This window comes from Myotis davidii, unplaced genomic scaffold (genome assembly GCF_000327345.1).
Source record: "Myotis davidii unplaced genomic scaffold, ASM32734v1 scaffold44, whole genome shotgun sequence".
In the NCBI taxonomy this organism is placed as follows: domain Eukaryota; kingdom Metazoa; phylum Chordata; class Mammalia; order Chiroptera; family Vespertilionidae; genus Myotis; species Myotis davidii.
In genome coordinates this window covers 16,156,626-16,178,289 of record NW_006299705.1, presented here as the reverse complement: position 1 = coordinate 16,178,289, position 21,664 = coordinate 16,156,626, and the positions used below count along the sequence as shown (strand labels likewise).

The 21,664-nt window shown below is 37.9% G+C and overlaps 1 protein-coding gene across 11 annotated transcripts in view; it reads left to right on the top strand.

Moving 5' to 3' along the window:
- Positions 1 to 21,664, top strand: part of MCTP1 (multiple C2 and transmembrane domain containing 1) — a 422,223-nt gene that overhangs the window by 248,880 nt on the left and 151,679 nt on the right. For all 11 annotated transcript variants that reach the window (XM_015571629.1, XM_015571627.1, XM_015571631.1 and 8 more), the window contains 2 exons: positions 713 to 806; positions 21,080 to 21,182. In XM_015571629.1, coding sequence (XP_015427115.1) covers positions 713 to 806; positions 21,080 to 21,182 — 197 coding nt within the window. The remainder of the gene's footprint in view (positions 1 to 712; positions 807 to 21,079; positions 21,183 to 21,664) is intronic.

Genomic DNA, 21,664 nt, shown 5'->3' with positions numbered 1-21,664 from the left:
GGAAAGAGAGAAACATCAACACTTGCCTCAGGTACCCATAGCAAACCCCAGATAGGTGCCCTGACAGGGAATGGGATCACCGGCAATCCTTCGGTGCACAGGATACTCAACCCACAGAGCCACATGGTCAGGTCCAGTTTGATTTATTTTTGAGGATTTTATGTCTTCTACCTAAAAGGTTTATAGAATACCTCACCAAGTCTTTTAAATTAAATATAGAAAAGTCTTTCAATAATTTAACCTCCATTTAGCACATGCAATTTCCAATACTCATTAAGAAGAAAATAGTAGAAAATATAATTAATTTAATGTTGACTTTTTTACTCCCAAAGTCTGAAGTAGTATATAACCAACAATTAAGATTCAGTATTAAGAAGCATGAGTCTCCAAACCATCATACTCATGAGAAGCTTTGGTAAAGGAGATCAAAGGAAAAAAAGCAGTTATATCCTATCTTATAATTTATTGTTCACCAACTACTGATAATTATTTATGGGGAAGAAATGTTGTGGGGTTTAAATGTGTGTGTATGTGTGTGCGTGCGTGTGTATGCACACATTCATAATGGTGGAAGGGTAGTCTGTATTAAAGAAACACCAATATCCTTTGAATCACCTAAGCAGCATCCTGAAATCAACCATAAAACTTACTGTTTTCTCAGAACACTCTTTGAGACTGTTTCTTTTCTAATACTGATGTTGGGGTCTTTCAGAGCCCTTTGCGGATATTTCACAACCTGAAAGATGTGGGATTTCTCCAGGTGAAAGTAATCAGAGCAGAAGGATTAATGGCTGCTGATGTGACAGGTAAGAAATGATGCAATTGCCCTGTTGTGTGTACACATAAATATAGGTGATACAGACTTAGATGTAGATATAAATAGAAGTCAAGCAGCATGCAAGGTCTGTGGCATTTAATGACTGAACTCTTCGGTTTACCTGGTTGGGTTATCAAAGTAGATAATATAAAGTTTCAGTGTTGATCTTACAAAGATTTGCCAGCCACCAATTTTTATATTGCCAGTACATTTTAAAATAAGGGTAATATATTAAAATATAAATAATAAAAAATAAAATAACTTTTGAATTACTGTCTTCTCCAAAGTTCAGTCAGCATAGGGAGGATTTTTCTTCCAGCTTTTGTCATTTGGGAGTAATGCTGTATCTTCTCTCAGGGGGTATCACCTAAGATGATATCATAGCATCAACACAAACATGCATAATATTCATTACATAATTCATTGAAAAGTTTAGATGCATAATACTCAATTACTTGGAATGAACTCTTGGTATTTGGGTTGCTGATCAAATTTCTTGGTTGCCCAAATTCCTTAGCACATTCCAGAGATAATTTTGGATCTAAGCTAAGCATCCACATTGTTCTACATATTTTAAAACAAGAAATATGCCTGTGAAAATGCCAAAATTAGTCTTCTCTCTTAAAGCTTTCTGATTTGGGTATTGCTGTTTCTATAACATATTAATTGGCTAATGGTAATTATTTTATCATATTCCAGAATTAAATCATTATTTTGAATTTGCAAGTATGTGATCATTCATTAATTGTTTAATTTCACAAGATTTGGGGATGTTTACTAGTATACCATTTCTTAAATAGTCCATCTCAAAACAGAGAATAAATAGGACTGATCTAACCAATTTTTATGCAAATTAAACTGTTTTTGAAAGAAAGATACACTTATTTGTGGAAATATGCTTACCATTATATGTTCAGCCAGTTGACCCTAAAATGGTAGCTGATGCATTTGAAGGGGAGAAATGACCCTTCTACTATCTAAAGGCTTGTAAATCCATTACATGATGAGTGGAACCCTTCTTTAATTCATCAAATCAAAACCTAATTAAAAGATCACATGCCTTAAAACTAAAATAGCAGACTTCTGCTCAAAAACAGCAATATTTAAATAATTTCATATTTGCATATTATCAAGAGACTATTTAATGTGTGATAAAAATTAAAATGTTGAGAGTTTACAGTTTCTTTAAAGAGGTAATTGCCAATTTATTTGTAGGCCAGAAGATAATAACAGTTATCAAATATTCTTTCAAAATAGGCCTACCTGAAAATAGCAGGAGAGAAGGTAGTTTGTCATCTTTCTGGATTTATGCTGACTTGGCTCCTGGTACTAAATAATTAGTGACTACTACGTTTATTCATTTTCTTTTTTTATCTCTGATGTAGTTGTAATCAAATTAATCTGGACATGATGATTTCTTTTTTATTATTACTATGCTGCATATATTATTGGAACTAATAGTCAACGATAGATAGATGATTGGCTCACCACTCGTTTTCTGTTCACTTTGGACATTAACTTGATGACTGGAACAGGAACACAGTATTGCTTTTACCCCAGGGAGGTTTCGCCTAGCCTGCGATTCCCAGGTAGATTCAGGAATTCAGGGCAGTGACATTCTCTCTTGGGAGAAACCTTCACTTTCCTTCAGGATTTTCAGTAGGGGAGGGGAGCACCCAGTGTTTGGCTGAAAACGCCTGAAGATAGAGAGAAAAGCCTAGATAATCAGTATCTCAGAGGGCACCTAAGTGATCTGAACTATTACTGAACACTTATAGCTGGCGCAATAATTTATTATAGAAAAATTCAAGTCCCATTTACTTTACACGCTCAGATACCTACCCATTGCACAGGTTGCATGCAATTATGTAGTTTGTTTTTCCTGGAGAGAAGCTATCATTACTTTCAAAACTCATGAATATGCACACTATGTTAACCCAGTTGGCCCATATGCTACTATGAAGGTTAAAGTACAGTCTTTCAATGCTGAGAAAAATAGATACATTTCTTTCCAATGATTATAATGTCCTAATATGTAAATGAATGTGAATAACAATAGCCTTCTTCCTAGGGATTCAGTGAGACATAATTTTTATCTGATAAAATAAACGTTAATTTGGGGAGTACTAAATAACAGATTCTTCATTTTTTCCCTGCCAGTTTTAGGGATATAAATCTCATGATTTCTCATTCCACACTGACCTTATAATTTAATGTGCTCTGAATTGAACAAGAGAGATGTTGAACTATTCAGGGGCAAGAGGATAATTCAGTCTTTGACCTTGCTCACTCTTGGACCTTTTGTGGTCTTTATGACATTTGTGATGGTGGCAGAAACTGAGGAGTATATATTTACATCAGAAATAGCTGAATACAATACCAATTTTTAAAATAATCCTTACTTCTGAAAAGGATAAAGATTTATATACTGATCCTTCCTGGTCTTTATCATTAAGGTTGGGGCACAAATAAGCTTCTTAGATACTTCATCTCTTACTTGTTCAAAGAAGTACTTAAAAAATGTGTTGTATATCTTCATAGATAATCATAGTCAGGCTCTACAAGATATTCAGCAACATTTTTTTTAAAAAAAGGGAATTGAGTCAATGATGCTGTCTTCAAATCCGCAAATTAGCATCCATTTAGGAGTATTGTGGATAGAGAGGGGAGATTTAAAATCACTGATAACTCTCTGTGCTAAGTGAAGAGTATTTTCTGATATAAATGAAGCTATTACTATTAGATGCTTGGTTGGCTTCAGAAGTTTTTTTTTAATAGACAAGTCAAACAAGACACACTTATATTTGGCCAACTTTGCTGTATTTAAAAAAATATTTTTAATGATCCAAAAATAAAGTTAAACTTCCATAATTTAAACAGTAATTTTAAATTACAGTATTTCATCATTTAACATGAACACAGGAAAAAGAGAGGCTATAATCTTTTAAGTAGCCATCAATCTTACCGCACTTCCAAAGAATTTTTCCCTTTCAAAATGTAAAATTTTTCTTTTGTTACAACACATTCATTGAGAAACATTGTGATACTGTATTAACTCTGTGTGAATAAAGAGCAATTGAGACTCTTTGAATGAGTGCGCATAAAGCACAAATTACTTTTTAATGAAGCCCTCAATTCTTTCCCTTCCCACAGAAAGCCTGTAGCCTTGTTCAGCTGAGCACCACTACAGTAGGTCACTTCAGTTAAGCCCCCAATAAACTGTTGATCGTTGAGGGTAGTTTTTTCTTCAGTCTCAATAGCCTAGTGTTGGACAGTGCACTTCAAATCATTAAGGTTAATACAGATTTTAAAAAGAGATTAACTCTGGTGGTTAAGGCCTCAATTTACAACTCCCACACATACACATGCATTGAGCAAGGCACAAGAGTGGATTGAAATTTCAGTCAAATTGTGGGCTGCCTTTCACAGCCTGAGAAAGTGGCACTCTGGTTTTCAAAGTTGGTCAGCTAAACTCTTTGGGAGGGAAAAAGTTTGATTAACTGAAAAATACTGTGCAGTACAACTTACTTACCTCTCAGGCAACCAGTGAAAAGGTCAGTGTCTCTCTGTGCCATCAAAGCAAAACCTAGAGACTGCCTGGCCCTGTGTTCACTGGGGAAGATTCTCTCTCCCAATAAATCAAGTGTCCGTAAAACTAAATAGATTGTGAGAGGAGAGAGACCAATGCAGGGGGGGGGGGGCTATTTATTCATTTATTTATTGTTGGTGGAAAACAGTTCATGGTGGAATTTGCCTTTTCTCATATAAAGACTTCTATATTGAGTGAGGCTTTCTTTGCAGAATATTTAGACCTGGCCGATTAGTTCGTTCTTTTAAGTTCTAAGAAAAAAGAATTCTTTCCTCAGCCCCTCCCCTGAGCTCCCAAGGAAGAGGTCACAGTGTCCCCAGGGATACCAGCCACTCAGTTTCAGAAACAGTGATATGGGAGCACTGTGAAACCCTTTCAAAAGATGCCCTACCTTTTCACTCTGTTAAAAGGTGCACTACTCTAAAGCTTCTGCACCCAGGTGAATTGATATATCAAATGAACGAACCACCTCATTCAGGAAATGAGAGAGGAGAGAGAGAGAGAGAGAGAGAGAGAGAGAGAGAGAGAGAGGAGAGAGAGAGAGAGAGAGAGAGAGGATTTAAAGTTAACATAATCTGTCACTGAAATGGTCCCGTTTAAATGAGCATATCTTTTTCTAAAGCAAGGCTCTGAATATAGACTGTTCAGCTCACCAGTCCCATAGTCTGGAAACCTAGTAGTTATTAAGCGAGATGTTTACTACCCCTTTATTTGCACAGACTTCTCTCATGTTTTTTTTTTTCTTTAGGAAAACCATCTTCATTGTTGGAAAATATTTAAGTAGCAAAACAGCAGAAAAAGACATGCTACAGTTTCCACCCCCCTTCCCCCCAGCTTCCATGAGAGTCTTATTATCTTAAGAAATAACAGTTAGCAGCTCAGATTCATTAGCAGAGCTAAATTTAAGCCCCAGTTGACAGGCTGCCTAGAAAACATTTTGTTTTGCTGTCTGTGGGCTTTAATTAAGATGTGTTCAATTTCAGTCCTCTCAGTCTAGCCCTCCCCCCTCCCCAACTTGCTGTGTCACAGACGGGCGATCAGACACTTTTAGATGGTCCGGCCCATGACTTTGACCTTCTGCGCAGTCCAGCGTTCCCTGGGGAACCGTTCAACTCATGAGGTCTGATTTCACACTTCCAGGATGCCTCAGCTCTCTTAACAATGACAGGGAGACAAAGCCCTTTAGAGCAGGCCGCATGGGGACTTGTTTAAATTGGAAACCAGAGAGGAGTCAAGGAACAAGGTTATGGGCTACAGAATAGTGCTTTTAATAAAGAGCTCACAGCTCTGGCTCAGCTCAAAGAGGTCTACCTCTGTACAATTAATTGAGCCATTTATCTGGAGCATCTTAGGCCTCTACTTTCTCACAGAATTGCGTGGTAAATATCAGCTAAGAAGCAAATGAGAGATGCATGAAATGAATTTTAACACTTTGATTACTGTGCCTCCAGTCTTCATTAAAAGTAAATTTATTTGTATTTCTGACCTCATTATCAGTAAGCTGCCTGCATTTTTATTGGTTGCTGTGATTTCCAGCTTGAGTGTGTCATGGAGGTGTATTTTATACAGAGATTTGGATTTATTATTCTTGGTATTTCCCCTGAACATTATGAGTCTATTCAGAGAAAGAAAGTGAAAAGGTATCTGTACAGAAAAAAAGCAAGTCTGTTCTTTGAAAGTTTTATGTACAGTTGGAGAAATGCTAAGCACATATACATACTATTGTCTTTTAAAAATTAATTTTTGTGGTTTGCTCAAGCAAATTGTATAAGGCATATGCAATTGTTGCTTGAGTGGCCCTCAGAATACAATAGGTTTACTGGAAGAAGTAGGTATGTTGCTTCTTTTACAAAATTGTAGCGGTTTGAATTTTTAATAGCTGGTTACTCGAATTACCATTATCACATTCAATAGCATTGATTATATCTGATAAATGCAGCCTTGGGTTTTATGATCATTATTTAAAATCTGTGTTAGAAGAGGAGAAAATGTATGTCCTTTAACTGCTGCATAGTTCCCTTAAAAGTACTATAATATAGAAAATATAGGGGAAGTCCTTCATATTTGTAAATTAACAGGTGTAAAATCATTAACCAAATAAAAGGGGTTATGTATGGATGTCATTCTTAATTGTTAAACGTTTACTGTCTGAAAATCTGAAAATTATACTGCTTGAAAAAAAAAACCCTACATCTTACACAAAATGTATTGAAAGTTGCCGAAGCAAAGTATGCTTTATTACCGTTATATAACAAATAGAGGCCCGGTGCACGAAACCCGTGCATGGGTGCGGTCCCTAGGCCTGGCCAGCGATCAAAGCATGAGTGTCTGGCATGGAAGGGCAGGTCCCAGCTGACCTCTGGGCCCTGGGCAGTACCTTGGCCACCCGGCCCCTGTGCTCCTCCCTCTACCTGAGTCATGGTGCCCAAGGCCCCATGTGGAGATGTGGTGAATGTGGCCGGACACCGTGGGCTGGGGTGCAGCGTGGGCCTCTGGGCCGCTCAGTGGCTCCACACGGAAGCTGGGCGGGCAGCTCGCTCTCTCCAGGCCGGCCTCGCAGACCAGCTCCTGTGTGGCGGGCGGCGGCACGTGTCCCCATGTCCACCGCCCTCCATGGCGTTTACCCAGAAGGAGCAGCAGGAGCAGCAGCTGCAGCTCTACTCCAAGGAGTGGTGAGCACGGGCCGGGTGGCTGGAAAGGGTCTGCGGGTGGAGAGCGAAGGACCTGGCATGGTGCCTACTCCGAGGCCACGGCCACAAGCACGCTTGGCACCTAGGCCGGGGCCTTGGCCGGAGCTCAGGGTCAGGGTGGAGGCCGAGACTGATCGGGCTGAGGCCACTGGGGCAGGGCAACAGGGGGAGTGAGAGCAAGCTCGGCGGACACCTGCCTTCTCACCACACTTCCATCCCCGTCACCCCCGCCCCCAGGTAACCAGTGAGAGGTCACAGTCCCCTGCCCGGGCACACGGGAGGTTGGTTGCCACCACCCACGCCCAGTTCCCCATCCCAGCCCAAGGCCCAGCCCTGATCTGGAAATCAGGGCCTGCTGTCCAGGGGGAGGGACCTTCTGCCACCATGACAGGCAGGCAGTGGGCCTATTGGGGCCTGCCAGCTGGGGGAAGGGACCCGGGAGATTGGCCACCAGCCCCAAGGTGGAAGCCGGCCCTCACCCCCCTGAGAAAGGAGCCATGTCTGCCACCACCCACCCCCGGTTCTTAGTCCCAGCCTGGGGCCCAGCCCCGATTAGGCAATAGGGGCCTGCTGGCTGGGGGGAGGACCACGGGAGGTTAGCTGGCAGGTCCCAGGGGGTGAAGGGGCCTGGGGACCAGGGTCAGCTCCTTTGTTGAGTGTCTGCCCCCTGGTGGTCAGTGCACGTTATAGTGACCACTCATTCCAGTCATTCCGGTCGTTCCCTCGTAAAGGTCGCTTAGGCTTTTATATATATAGCTGTTACCCCTGTTTGCTTTTTAATAATTAAGCTTATTGAGAAGACTATAAAGCAGATAGTATACTTTGAGAAGAAATCTCATCCAATTTATAATGCATCCAACACCTGACATTTTTATCATTACAATATACCTAATTTAGAAGGCAATAATATCACACATATATATGTTAAATATCTTAATACTATATAAATTTCTTTCCTAAGAATGAGACTAATGAAAGAATTAAAAGTAATGAAAGCAAATCATTGTTTTCATCATTTTATGTCACCACATAGATATAAAAGTTGCTTCATTTTTATAATTGCATTTTAATAATCATAATCTAATTATAGAAATGCAAAAGTGTCCTATCAGTTGATATAAAAATATTTGTGAAAAGAGGAATTAGAATGGTAATTTAACACAAAGACTGGTGAGGCCTGCGTATGAATTAGTGTTTTACAGGGAATTGCAGAAATCATGTGTGATCCATATGCAGGTCACATGGCTTGAAGATACTGCTCTGGAAGAATAGGTAGGATGACAAAAGAGGTTAATAATTGGGTTTGATATGCTCTAGAGGTGAAGGACTATGGGCTGAAAAAGTAGTGGTCCCACTATCAATGGCAAATGAGGGGAGGAGAAATGCTATAAAATAATTAATTGAGCTCTGTGGAACTAAGATTGCAAAATGATCCTCTGAGTACAGAAATAGAGAATTGCTGATTTGCTTTAGAGGGCTAGTGCAGGATTTCACTCAGTGCTTGAAGAAATGCTTTCAGATGCTAGCACCGTTGTTTAAAATTAAGCTATCATTTATATTTTGTTACATGATACAGTTGTGTAAATAAGCAATGCCTCTCCTAGAAAATTGGATTTGAAAAATGCTGCAGAGAGCATCTGAAAAAAAATTACTAGAAGAAAATTTGGATGATATGATAATACAGTTAGACACATAAACAGCCACGCCCAAAGAGTGACTGTGTGAAAGGGTTGATGTCGGTGGGGATGCCGAGCACAGGAATACAGGGCTCTGTCCTCGGTCTAACCCAGCCGTGGGCAAACTACGGCCCGCGGGCCGGATCCGGCCTGTTTGAAATGAACAAAACTAAAAAAAAAAAGATCGTACCCTTTTATGTAATGATGTTTACTTTGAATTTATATTAGTTCACACAAACACTCCATCCATGCTTTTGTTCCGGCCCTCCGGCCCAGTTTAAGAACCCATTGTGGCCCTCGAGTCAAAAAGTTTGCCCACCCTGGCTAACCTGTTAAGCCTATTTACTAATGACTTTGAGGAGATAATTGGCTGCTTCTTTATCGAACTTGCTGAAAGGATAGTTAATTGATTTGATATGAGCCCAATCTATATATGTATATTATATATATTATCTATCTATCTGTATACACAACATTATATAACAGGCTGAATTCAAACTGAAATAGGCTTAGATCAAGAAGATATTATTAAAAAGTACAAATGAATATAGTCAATAATATTGTGTCAAGTTTACATGGTAACAAATGATTACTAGAATTAGTGGAGTGATCACATTTTAAGGTATAAAAATCACTATATTGTACACTTGAAACTAATATAACCAATGTAAAATTGTATACCAACTATACATAAATAAAAAAACAAATAAAAACACAAATCAAAGTTTTAACTGGGTACAAAACAGTGATGTCTTGTTTTAAGAGTAGGAAACATAGAAAACATTTTAGGGTTCGAATTAAGGTTTTTTTTAAAAAAAATGTATTTTTATTGATTTTAGAGAGGAAGGGAGAGGGAGAGAGAGATAGAAACATCAATGATGAGAGAGAATCAATGATTGGCTGCCTCCTGTGCACCCCACACTAGGGTTTGAGCCCACAACCCCAGCATGTGTCCTTGTCCAGAATCAAACCTGGGACCTTTCCGTCTGCAGGCCGACGCTCTATCCACTGACCCACACTGGCTAGGGAGAATTAAGTTTAAACTCCATGAGAGTGAATTACACATGCATCAATTTTGTTACATGGAATAAAAAGGCAACGTTGATAATGATACTCTTCTGGATGCATCAGATGCACTGTGGTATGAATTTAGTTTTGGAAGCTCTTCATCTTTAAAGAAAGATATTGACAAACTAACCACAATATATTCTCAATTGGAATATCTGGTGTTTAAAGCCAACTCTACTGAGAAGAGTTCAAAGAAAATGATAATAATAATAATACCAACTAACATTTGTTGAACCCTTATCACATGTCAGACACTACCCCAAACTTAGTAAAAGGATTATCACAATTACATAGCAACCTAATTAGATCCTGTTATTATTCCCACTTTACAAATTAGAAAACTGAGATGTGGAGAGGCTAAGTAACTTCTTTACATTGGCATGCTGGGAAGACACCATTACAACTGTTCACGCTATTCCTGCTTTCTGTCTGCAGCTACAAGATCGACTCCACATGCTCAGTTAACTGAATCAAATGTCCACTCTTAGTGGAATATCTGATTGGTACAACCTAAGTTACATCTGCAACCCCAGCTGCAAGAAAGCTTAGAAATGTCACTTTGGCCTTTGTGGCCTCTCTAATTCTAAAGAGATGCTAGAAGGTAGATAGAATATATGCTCAGCAAGGCATCCACACTAACTAGTACAGGAGGGTGGGTAATGAATATTAGATACTAAGTAACAGATGCCGTGCCCCACTTTACACCCATTAACTTATTTAAATTTAAAAGTTATTACAGTGGGAAAGTCATAGAGTAAATAAAAGCTACAAAGACATAGTTTTGTGCACAATGTAAAGAAGCATTTCTCAAAAGTTATAATTGCCAAAAACCAGATGAGAACATTCCAGTGGAGGTGTTTATTTCCTTGTCACTGGAACTGTTGAAACAGAGCCTGTATGACCTCATGGTTGCAGAAAGGTTCAAACCAGAGATGACCTTTTGAACTTGGCTTCTAAGGCTGCTCTCCTGGCCCTCAGAATCTGAGTTTTTGCAGTAGGTGCCAAGATGAATAACAGACTTCTGAGTGAGTGCATATTCTGTAGAAGAGAAATCAAAATGACAAAGATATCATTCTAAAGACAAAGCTTGCCAGATGACAATTTTCAGCTTTATTGCCCCAAAATATATAAATATTTAATCACTTGATATAGTACTTAATTTTTTTAAGTTTAAAGAGTTTTATTTCACTGAGAGGGGTCTTTTAAGCTAACTACTTATGGGGAAGATTATCTGAAACATCAGACTTTTCTGTGGAGCACCTAACTGTATATATATTTACTGTAGGTCCTAAAGTAACTACAAGAGCTTGTAAAGACAGAGGAGCTTGTAATATATTTTTATACTCATTTTAAACCGAACAATGTTTGTGTTCCTAATCTTGGAGTAAATACTTGAATATCATTTCTATATTACATATTAATTGAAAATGAAGTATTCAAACATTTTACCATAATTATCTAGATTCTTAATAGCTTAGACATAATTTCTTTGTAGTCTCTCCTCAATTTTATAGATTTCATAGTCTTCCTTTTTTTACTTTTCAAGTTTCTTATCTGTTTCATTGTATTTCTTAGTCTTTTGTCATAAGTTTTAAGCTTCCAAACATACACCACGATGATTCAATTCTAAGACTCAAGAATGCATCTAGTTACACACAATACTATAAATATACTTTTGCAGCTATTTTCTAGATTCCAGGGGAAATGAACTCATATTTACACAAAGCTTTATTTCCATTGTTCTTTGTCATGGCTCTCAAAGTGTGGCCCAGGAACCTGTGGCAATCCCTAAGACTCTTCCAAAGTTCTATGAAGTCACAACTACTTTCATAATAAGACTAAGATGTTCTTTGCTTTTTTTTTTTTCACTGTCACTCTCTTATGAGGACTCAATAGAATTTTTCAAAGGATATATAATATTTGATCACTCTGATGTTAACATGTCATGAATTTATTATGAGGCCTATTCCAACCGCCCTAATTAAATTTACAAGCTGTGCCCCTCCTCAACATTCTTCAAACCCTAATCCTTTCTATTTTTTTCTGTTTTGTATTAACATATATCACTCTTTAACATACAACATAATCTAGTTATAATATTTATTCTCTTTCTCTTCCCTCACACTGCAAGTAAATTCCAAGAAACCAGAGACCTTTCCTTTTCTAAAAATTGATATTTAGAGAGTGAGACAGGGAGAGAGAGAAAAACATTGATGTAAGAGAGAAACATTACTTGATTGCCTCCTGTACCCACCCTGACCTGGGATGGAACTGGTAACCTATTGGTGCATGGGATGACACTACAACCAACTGAGCCACCTGGCCAGGGCCAGAGACTTTTCCTTTTTTGTTCATGTGGCCAGTCACATAGTAGACACTCAATAAACACGTGTTAAATAAATCAATATATAGTTTTATTATAGTCAAAATTTTTATTTTGTCCTCCTTTAGGCATTCTATTAAATATTGAAATAATATATGAATAGTTCTATTTCATGATAGTAGGGAGGGCATTATAAAATCTTCAATATGAAAAAAGATAGATTAGATCTAGTGGGCCAACAGCCACAATTTAAGGGGTCAATTTTCCTGCCACAGCGAAACCTGCTCATGACTTAGTGAGAAAAGAGAAGCTCTATTATTGTTATTATTATTATTATTAAAATATATTTTTATTGCTCTGCTGCCTCCTGCACACCCCCTACTGGGAGTTGAGCCTGCAACCTGAACATGTGCCCTTGGCTGGAATCAAAACCTGGGACCTTTCAGTCCGCAGGCCAGCACTCTATCCATTGAGCTAAACCAGCTTGGGCAAGAAGTTCTATTAATATTATTCAGTCTCTGAATCAGATCCCCTGGGAACCTAGGGAAGAATATCAGTTAATGTAATTCTACCAATCAGACATTTAAAATATGTTTAGGTCAGACATTGAAAAGGGCTAAGGTCAAAGCCCCCACTCCTGTGATAAGGGGAGGATTGGAAGATGTCTCCAACATACATTGTTTTTGTTCTGTGTCATTGTTTTGTTCTATGAAATTTCCTCACCTATCACATTGGTACATGTTATGGTTGAAATTCCAGTTTGTAGAAAGGACAGATGGCAACCTTGATTATAATTTTTTACTTTTTATTTATTTATTTTTATTTTTTAAAATATATTTTTATTGATTTCAGAGGGGAAAGGAGAGGGAGAGAGAGATAGAAACATCAATGATGAGAGGGAATCATTGATTGGCTGCCTCCTGCACGCCCCACACTGGGGACTGAGCCTGCAACCTGGCATGTGCCCTTGACCAGAATCAAAGCCGGGAGTCTTGAGTCCAAAGGCTGATGCTCTATCCAATGAGCCAAACCCACGAGGACATTTTTTAAAAATTAAAGTATAGCTATTTCAAACTGTGGCAACTAAGGAAATTAAACCACGGAGCTTAGTTTGTGCAAGGTGGGCCCAAAATAAAAGGCCCCTGTGGGTATGAATTGCTTTCCAAGCTGCTCAAAGCCTTCTGTGTTTACAGAGACATGGCAACAAAGAGGTGGTCACTGGGTTCCTCCAACCACCCCCCCCACACACACACACACATTTTTATATAACATCACGTCCTCAAGCAGATTGTGCTACTTGTCAGCAGCAAAATGACCCTGGACAAAGCCCACCACTGATAGATCAGGATTAACTTTCTATTCTGGGAGTAAGACTATCATTCAGTATCTTCTGGGTGACTTTAATGTTCAAACCAGTAGTTTGCACAAGCTGAAGTCATTCACTTGCCCATAAAACAGGTAGCCATCAAGCAGGGGTGGTACAGACTTCCCCACAGTTCTTTATAAGTATGTCAGTGTTGTGACCTCAAAGATGAAGGGCTAAACAGTGAGAGAGAATTAGCCAGTCCATGCACCTCATTTAATCCTCAAGTTTTGAAGTTTGACAGAAAGGATGCCCATTGGAGATAATTCTGACATTTGTTTTTATTGTTGTAGGAATGCCTTTTCACCATCAGAAGAATTGAGATAATAGAGGATATGCTTTAAAATCTGTTATAGATTTAGTTTTATGAGTTAGGGTTAAAAAAAAAAAGTATCTTTCCAATTTTAATTCCCTTGGGAGTTTTTCACCTATAAAAAAATCTAAAGAAAAAAAAAATAGCTTTGTGTATTTGCATTACAGAGACCCAATGAAAAGGATACACAAATAGATTTAAGCTAAATATCCCTGATTATAAATTGTTAATCTTGTTTTTATATAATTGTATTTCACGTCTAAAATTGCTAGTGCTAGAGGTGTGTAATCACCACAGATCACCAGGGCCATCTCCATTGGGGAAAAGTCTTACCTTCCTTTCCCCATCCTGTTCTAGTATTAGAGCCTGAGATGCTTCCTTCTTGTTGCTGCTCTTAAACCCGTCCCTTACCTTTATTACAGTGCTTACAACCTGGCTTTATGATTGTGTATTTGTATGTCTATCATGCCCACTAAACTGTGCATGCTTTGAGGGTTGGACTATGTCTTAATCATACTTATAACTCTGAGGTAGGATAAAGAGAAGACACTTAGTAAGTAATTAATGCTTCACAAGGTATCCCTATTTCTTCCCAGAAACTTGTCAACATGGAAAATTGCCATGTTCTCAAGGAAAGCTAAGATTCTCTGCTAGCTGTCCTAGCACTTCCTGAGACCAGCCCCACTGCCCTCCCCGTCCCCCAGCACTGCTGCATCTCCTGTCTTGCATCCAAACCAAATTCCCCAGTTTCATGTACTACAAAGGGCAGGAATAGGCACTTGTTGGCTAAAATGGTGGACGTTAAGGAAGATCCAGTCGGTACTCATGGGTCTGCTTTAGTCTTATGACAAGAATGAGTAAGAGGGAAACAGAGATTATGTAAGCAGTGTTCCCATACATTTAGGCTCTTTAAATAGCCAAAAATTATCAGAAACAAAATACCAATTTTGGATGCTGCCTTTATTATTTTGCACCCCTAGCCATACTGCACTGAATAAAAACATTACAGAGCATGGCATTGCATCACTCTCTAGAGCAGGGGTGGGCACCGTCAAGCCCTCAGGCCACAGAAGGCCCGTGAAATCGTTTGGCCTGGCCTGGCCCTGCCAAGGCATTCGGGGTGAGTGAAACAAATGTTTGACCAAATATAGCAGCTAATTTTTAAGTTGGTAATTTTGCATGGCCTGCAAATGATGTTATAAATATCCAAATGGCCCTGGACAGAAAAAAGGTTTCCCACCCCTGCTCTAGAGCTTTACAGAGTACAAGGCACTTTGTAGCCATCAACACTCCATCCTGTAGTCAACCTCACTCTATCAGCAAGCAATGCAGCACAGCACAGGGCCTAACTGGAATGATAAAAGGATGAAAGGAAGGAATAATTAAGGAGATAATTAATGGTTAAATCCATCACTGGTATTTCTGTGATTGTTTTCATTTGTTTAAGTGGCACATAATCGGGGCTGCAAAATTTAAGAACTGAAAAGCCAGTCATTTAAAGCATCATTTAGCAAACCAGATAAGCATATTAACTGTGTGTAGCCACTTTTTAAAAATAAAACTGTAGTGTATACTTTTTAGTAGTAAGTTTATAGAATTCAGTATTGTACGTTTACTACTATTTGGGTGGAAATTGCTGTTAATTTTATTGCCTTTGAATCATGCAGTGGCAAGCGGATAGTTTCTAAATTGGTCAAAAATAACACACTGTGTAGGTAATGACATACTCTTGGCATCCATTACTGATACCTGTAAAAAGATAACTTTTTATATGGAAGGGATAAATAGAAGGCAATGTAAAATTGCCTACTTTTCCTCTTTGTCAGATTTGCCTGCAAATGATGTTATAAATATCCAAATGGCCTTAGAAGTAAGACTGAAAGGCTATCTCTCATGCCAAATCTTGACCATGGGAAAAAAAACACAGGCTTGGCTAAGGTCAATGAATTGTGTGGGTTTTTTTTTAAATCTCCAAATAATAGTATCAGGTATAATAGATTGTTCAATATTGACATTTGCAAATCCTGTTAGTTTTACCTTCAAAATATATCCAGAATCTAACTAGAACCCATCACATATTATTGCAGTAGCCTCCTAACAATTCTCCCTAACACCTCCATTGCCTTCGCTCTACCTGTTCTCCAAATAGCAGCCATCAGACCATGCCACACGTCAGCTTAGGGCCCTCCAAAAGCTTCCCCTTCCACTCAGAGTGATAGCCATCTTCTACAGAGGCCTGCCATCCTCCTCGGACCTCTATGACCAGGTCATCTATCGCTGTCCCTGGCACAATCCATTCCTCAGTCACACTGGCTTCCTGGATATTCCTAGAAACATCAGACACAGTCCCTTCTCTGACTTTCCATGACCTGTTCCTCTAGGTAACCCAAGGCTCACTTCCCGCCTCCTTCATTCCGTTGCCCATGTCACTTTGTCAATGAGACCTTCTTTGGCAGCCACTTTAAAAACCGCACTTACATACCAGCACTTCTCATCATCCTTTCCATTTTTATTTTTCTCTATAGTATTTACCACCTTATAATACACTCTAAAATATTATTCATTATTTATCTTCTTTCTGAAGGTAAATTTCATGTATCCATAGTTGTTTTTTTTTAATTGTTTTATGCACTTATATCTCCTCAACACGTAGAATACTGCCTGATACATGATAAGTAATAAGTGTTTGTTGAATAAATGAATCCTATCTAATAAAGAGGGAATATGAAAATTGACTATCACACCATCACAAAGATGGCGGCGCCCATAGCCATAAGATGGTGGTGCCCCATCCTCTCAGTCCTGTCTGAATTCCCCCAGTCCTTTCAGCCCGCCAGGGGGCAGCAGGCACGTGGTTCAGCCGAATCTGCCCTCAGCCCCCCAGCTGCCCACGGCCGGCCCGAGGCACAGGCATGCCTCAGATGTCAGCTGCCCACCACCCAGGGCGGGCCCAAGGCACAGGCAAGCCTCCGATGGCAGCTGTCCAGGCTCAGGTAACCAGGGCTGGCCAAGGCTTGTGATGCTGGCAGTGGCAGCAGCAGAGATGTGATGGGGCGTCGTCTTCCCCTGATTGCCGGGTCGCCTCCCACCCCTGAGGGCTCCTGGACTGTGAGAGGGGGCAGGCTGGGCTGAGGGACGCCCCCTCACTGGGCCTCTAGTCTATGATAAAAATGTTAGCCAGTTCTTTCTGTGTGTGGCCTACTAACTACTAAGTTATGACATAGCTATTTGGAAACGTCTTACCTAGTGACTTGCATTCAAATATATTTCATTGTAGGAAACAGGGACCATAAGGGGAGAGCAAGGGCTTTGCAGGTCAGATCGACCCAGGTTTAAAAAACAGCTCCACTACTTATAACCTATGACCTGATGAGTTACATAATCTCCCAGGCTCAGTTTCCTCATGTGTAAAATGGGAATAGTAAAAGTTCCTTTCCCATGGAATAGTCATAAAATCTTTAAGCAAATGAACATAACACATAATATTGGGCTTATAATATAAAACCCAGTAAATGTTTGCAATTATTATAATAATAAGCATTACAACTGATCTTTATTTGCTATTTTTTTGTAAAATATTTTACAAATGTTTACTCTTTTGAGTAGGAGATTTAATTCAAAATATGAATTATTCCTTATATTTTTTGTACTTTAAGGCACATTTTTATGTTTTAAATATTTCTGCTTCAAAAGACATTACTTAAAGCTCTTATTTATTGATGCCCTGATAATGTGCCAGACATTGTGCTAGTTATATTCTAACTATTATCTCTGCAAAGGGCCATTATTGTCACTACTTTTTACATAAGGGAAAGGCCCAGGATCATGGAGTTAGTGTTCAATCCCAGTTTGTTCAGCCTCCGAAATTTAGGCCTTTCCCCCCAGACCACTGGCCTCCCACTTTGAACTTCAATTTCTTGCCTGGTGCTCTTGGAAGTAGATGGAGTGTTTGAGAATTTGAAAGGTGTGGTGTAGCTCGAGTGAGGGGCTGTGAAGATCTTGAGATTAGAAGTAAGACTGAAAGGCTATCTCTCATGCCATATCATGTGGATTTTAACCTGTAAGCTCTGGAATGACATCAAAGGTCTTGAAAATAAAGTTTCAGGGAAGAGTAAAATGTCAGAACTTTCCAGGATTGTTCATGCCAATGACCAGAGTTCAGTCTTTCATAAAACTATAAGCACCTTAGGAATGATGGATTTTAGATTGAGAAAAATCATGTAAATTAAAGCCATCTTAAATAGGAATTAGGTCTATCTTAGGACAAGACTCTCTTAAAAGAGGTAAGTACCACCCTAACCGGTTTGGCTCAGTGGATAGAGCATTTGTCTGCAGACTCAAGGGTCCCAGGTTCGATTCCAGTCAAGGGTATGTACCTTGGTTGCGGGCACATACCCAGTAGGGAATGTGCAGGAGGCAGCTGATCGATGTTTCTCTCTCATTGATGTGTCTAGCTTTCTATCCCTCTCCCTTCCTCTCTGTAAAAAATCAATAAAATATATATTTTTAAAAAGATGTAAGTGCCATTATATTCCACAGAGTGTCGAATGACATGGCCTCTTAATTATATTGCTTACCCATTTCAAGTTTTAAGATAAGTGCAGGTAGGACAATATTTTTGATAGTGATAGCATGCCACTGGAAATTAGAATAGCAAAATGACTGAGAAGTGGCATCAATGGGTGCTCAAATTATTTTGGGCTCTCTTACTTCAACACCTTTATTCCAATAGAAAAGAGTGACTGAGAGACTTAAGTAATGTGATGATAGATGACTAATAATGGTTTTTCCCTAGGAATTGTTTTGAGAAATAATCAACTAAGAAAATGTGAATAGCCACTGCCTTGTGGGCATAGGGTTTGATAAATATATTTGTTTCTTAACAAGATGTGGGAAGTGTTAAACATTAAGAACAGATTTAGTTTCTTTAAGATCTTTTAGCCAATCACTAACTCCAGATCTCTTTTTGTCACTAAATAAAGATACAGTAACAAAGAAGGTAGTGATTTACAAGAATTTCCATGGGGTAAATTAAAAGAATTGAAAACTCTGTACACAACTGAATATAATTCCTGTGAAAAATATCAAATGAAGATTTTCAAACTCTACTTGTATATGTTTAAAGTACATTTTTCTCCATAGATATTGGTCTGTGAAGTTAGTCTTGTGTTTTGCTACTGGAGAGGTGTTACAGTTTTGATTGAATCTATTGCATATTGTTTATCACTTGAGGGCAAGTAATACCAAGTGAAATGAGCCAGAAGAGTAATTGAAGTAAAACAAGTGAAAATGGGGGAACAAAAATACCCCAAATTGCTATCTTTATATAACTTTTTTTACTGAATTAAGATTAACATTAATGTATGAGAAAAAAATCAAAGGAGATCCAAGAAAGAGTATGAGTTACACTTGTCTTTTAAGTATATGCTTCCAAAGCTAATTATTTAATTAAAGTCTTGTCTAAAGTGAAGTAGTTTCTCTTTTGACAAGGAATTTTATCATAAACATGGCTTTAATTTTCTCTCTCATTGTTATAGTAGATATGTTTTAACCTTCCAACACTTTTATAAACTATTTGAGGTTGTAGTTTATATTTTCTGCTCTTTTGTTTATACTATAGTCAGTACTCACAAAGCTAGGTGGAAAGATGATACCTCACATGACCCTTAAGAATAAGTAAGGCTTTGAGAACTGTTTGAATGGAATTTTTATGCTTGTACATGAAGTATATGGGAGAAAATAAAGTTGCTCATGTGCCAAATAAAACTTATTGCAATGTGTTTTAATGAATAAAATATTCTTTTTAAATACAATTTTCCAAGGTGTGTGACTATGGTTGCAGGTAGGGCAAAAGGAATGAAGGTGGGGGGAAAAGATAACATCCTAAACCACAGGTAAAATTCACACCAGACCTTGAAGACTTTCAGTTGTTTAGTCTTTATTGAAAATTATTTGCAAGACCAAAAATTGAGAAGACTACTATAATGTTAAATTATGCAATTATCCTGGGGTATGTGAGGCCACTGAACTAACACACATATACTAAATCTCTTTTTTAATGTAAAATTAAATTAAAGGTGAGTCAAAGTTTGTATGGCTCATTTTAAGAATTATAACATGGAAAGTAAATACCTTGCTATGTGGGAATACATAGCTTATCTGTCACTGATAGCTAATGAATTCTTTCCTATTAAAATTTAATTGAAAATCTTCACTGATATTTAAGCTTTCGCAGAAGTGTAAACTACTGTGACTACAATTCACAATTCATTTAAAACAATTATTCTTTATCATTAAAGTTAATAATATTCACATTAACCTCTTATGTAGTCTAAATCAATATTGTAGTTTAAAAAATATGACCTCTGAACAGCTTTGTCCAAATATTGATTTCATTGTCATTTGTATAAGGTATCAAACAAATTACATGCTGCAGTAATATCATTAATGCTGCCCCCATAGAGCCTCTGACTTTATGAGTTCTTATAATACAGCTCGTGACATTACAAAATATTGAGGACATCACATAATATAATTGCTGAATGGACGATATTTGAGTATGGAAAAACAGACTTGCTGTAAACAGATAACTTGCAAATTCTTTACTCCAGTGGACAAAAGAAATAAAAATACTGCTCTTTACAATGTGGATTGGTGGTTAAGGTTAAGTTTTAAATAACCAATTTTTTTTTTCTGCCTCAGAGGGGTCTAATTTACCTTCTTGTGATGCCTTAGATATTTTAGAAGAGAATCTTAAATTAGATTTAAAAAGTAATAATTCTGAAATATAACAGTTTTCCCAAAATCAACTTGTTTAGAAAGTCTGTTACAAGTTACAAGTTAGTCAGATAAGTTGAAAAATATATGGATAAAAAGAGGGGGCCTGAACCTTTCAAGTGGTCACTATAGAATTAAATAAAAACTGACATGGGGATGGGCATGCATCATAATTAGCCATTATATTATTATTTTTGTAAAAAATTATAAATTGAAATACTATTAGTTATATAATTTGCTTTCTTTTGCTTTTTTTTTCTGGTTCTAAATTTCATTGAGTCACAGTGGTTAACATCATCCAGTTATAGCTAACTCTATTTTGATGTTGTCTTAATTTTTTAAAAAATTGTACCTCACTTTTTGTGTTCTATAAAATTGTTTAAAAGAGATGTAGTCATGATTGTGATACTCTGAGCTGTGGGTGCTATTTATACTAAAAATGTTCTTCCCAAATCTCTTGTAGGTAAAAGTGACCCATTTTGTGTAGTAGAACTGAACAATGATAGGCTTCTAACACATACTGTCTACAAAAATCTCAATCCTGAATGGAACAAAGTCTTCACATTGTAAGTAGTAATTACTTTGAGCTTATTTAAAAAAATGGTGCCAAATGATATTTATTTTTGAGATTTTGTGTGTACATTTATTCTTAACCGATTAACAGCTTAATGCATCTGGGCTGCCTTTGCTAGCAACAATGAATATCATAATTGCATCACTGTCCTGATAGTGAAACCTGGGGAAAGGGTTTGCCATTTTTCTTTTGTTTTCACAGATATTTTTTTAAAACTGTGCTTTCTATATGATTTGACTAAGGATTTTGCTCCCTTTAACTGAATTGCCATACTGCTTCTTCCTTTTATACTTCCTATTGAAATTCTCCTGGATTGCACTGACACCAAGGAGGACAAAGCTCTATTTGTTCCATTGCTCAAATCAGCAAACAATCCCGTCTCCACTTCAGCAGATGCTTTAGTTTTGGCTTGTTGCATTTTAGCACAATAAGAATATTAAGTATTGGTCTAGGTACCAAAACACCCTATGAGTT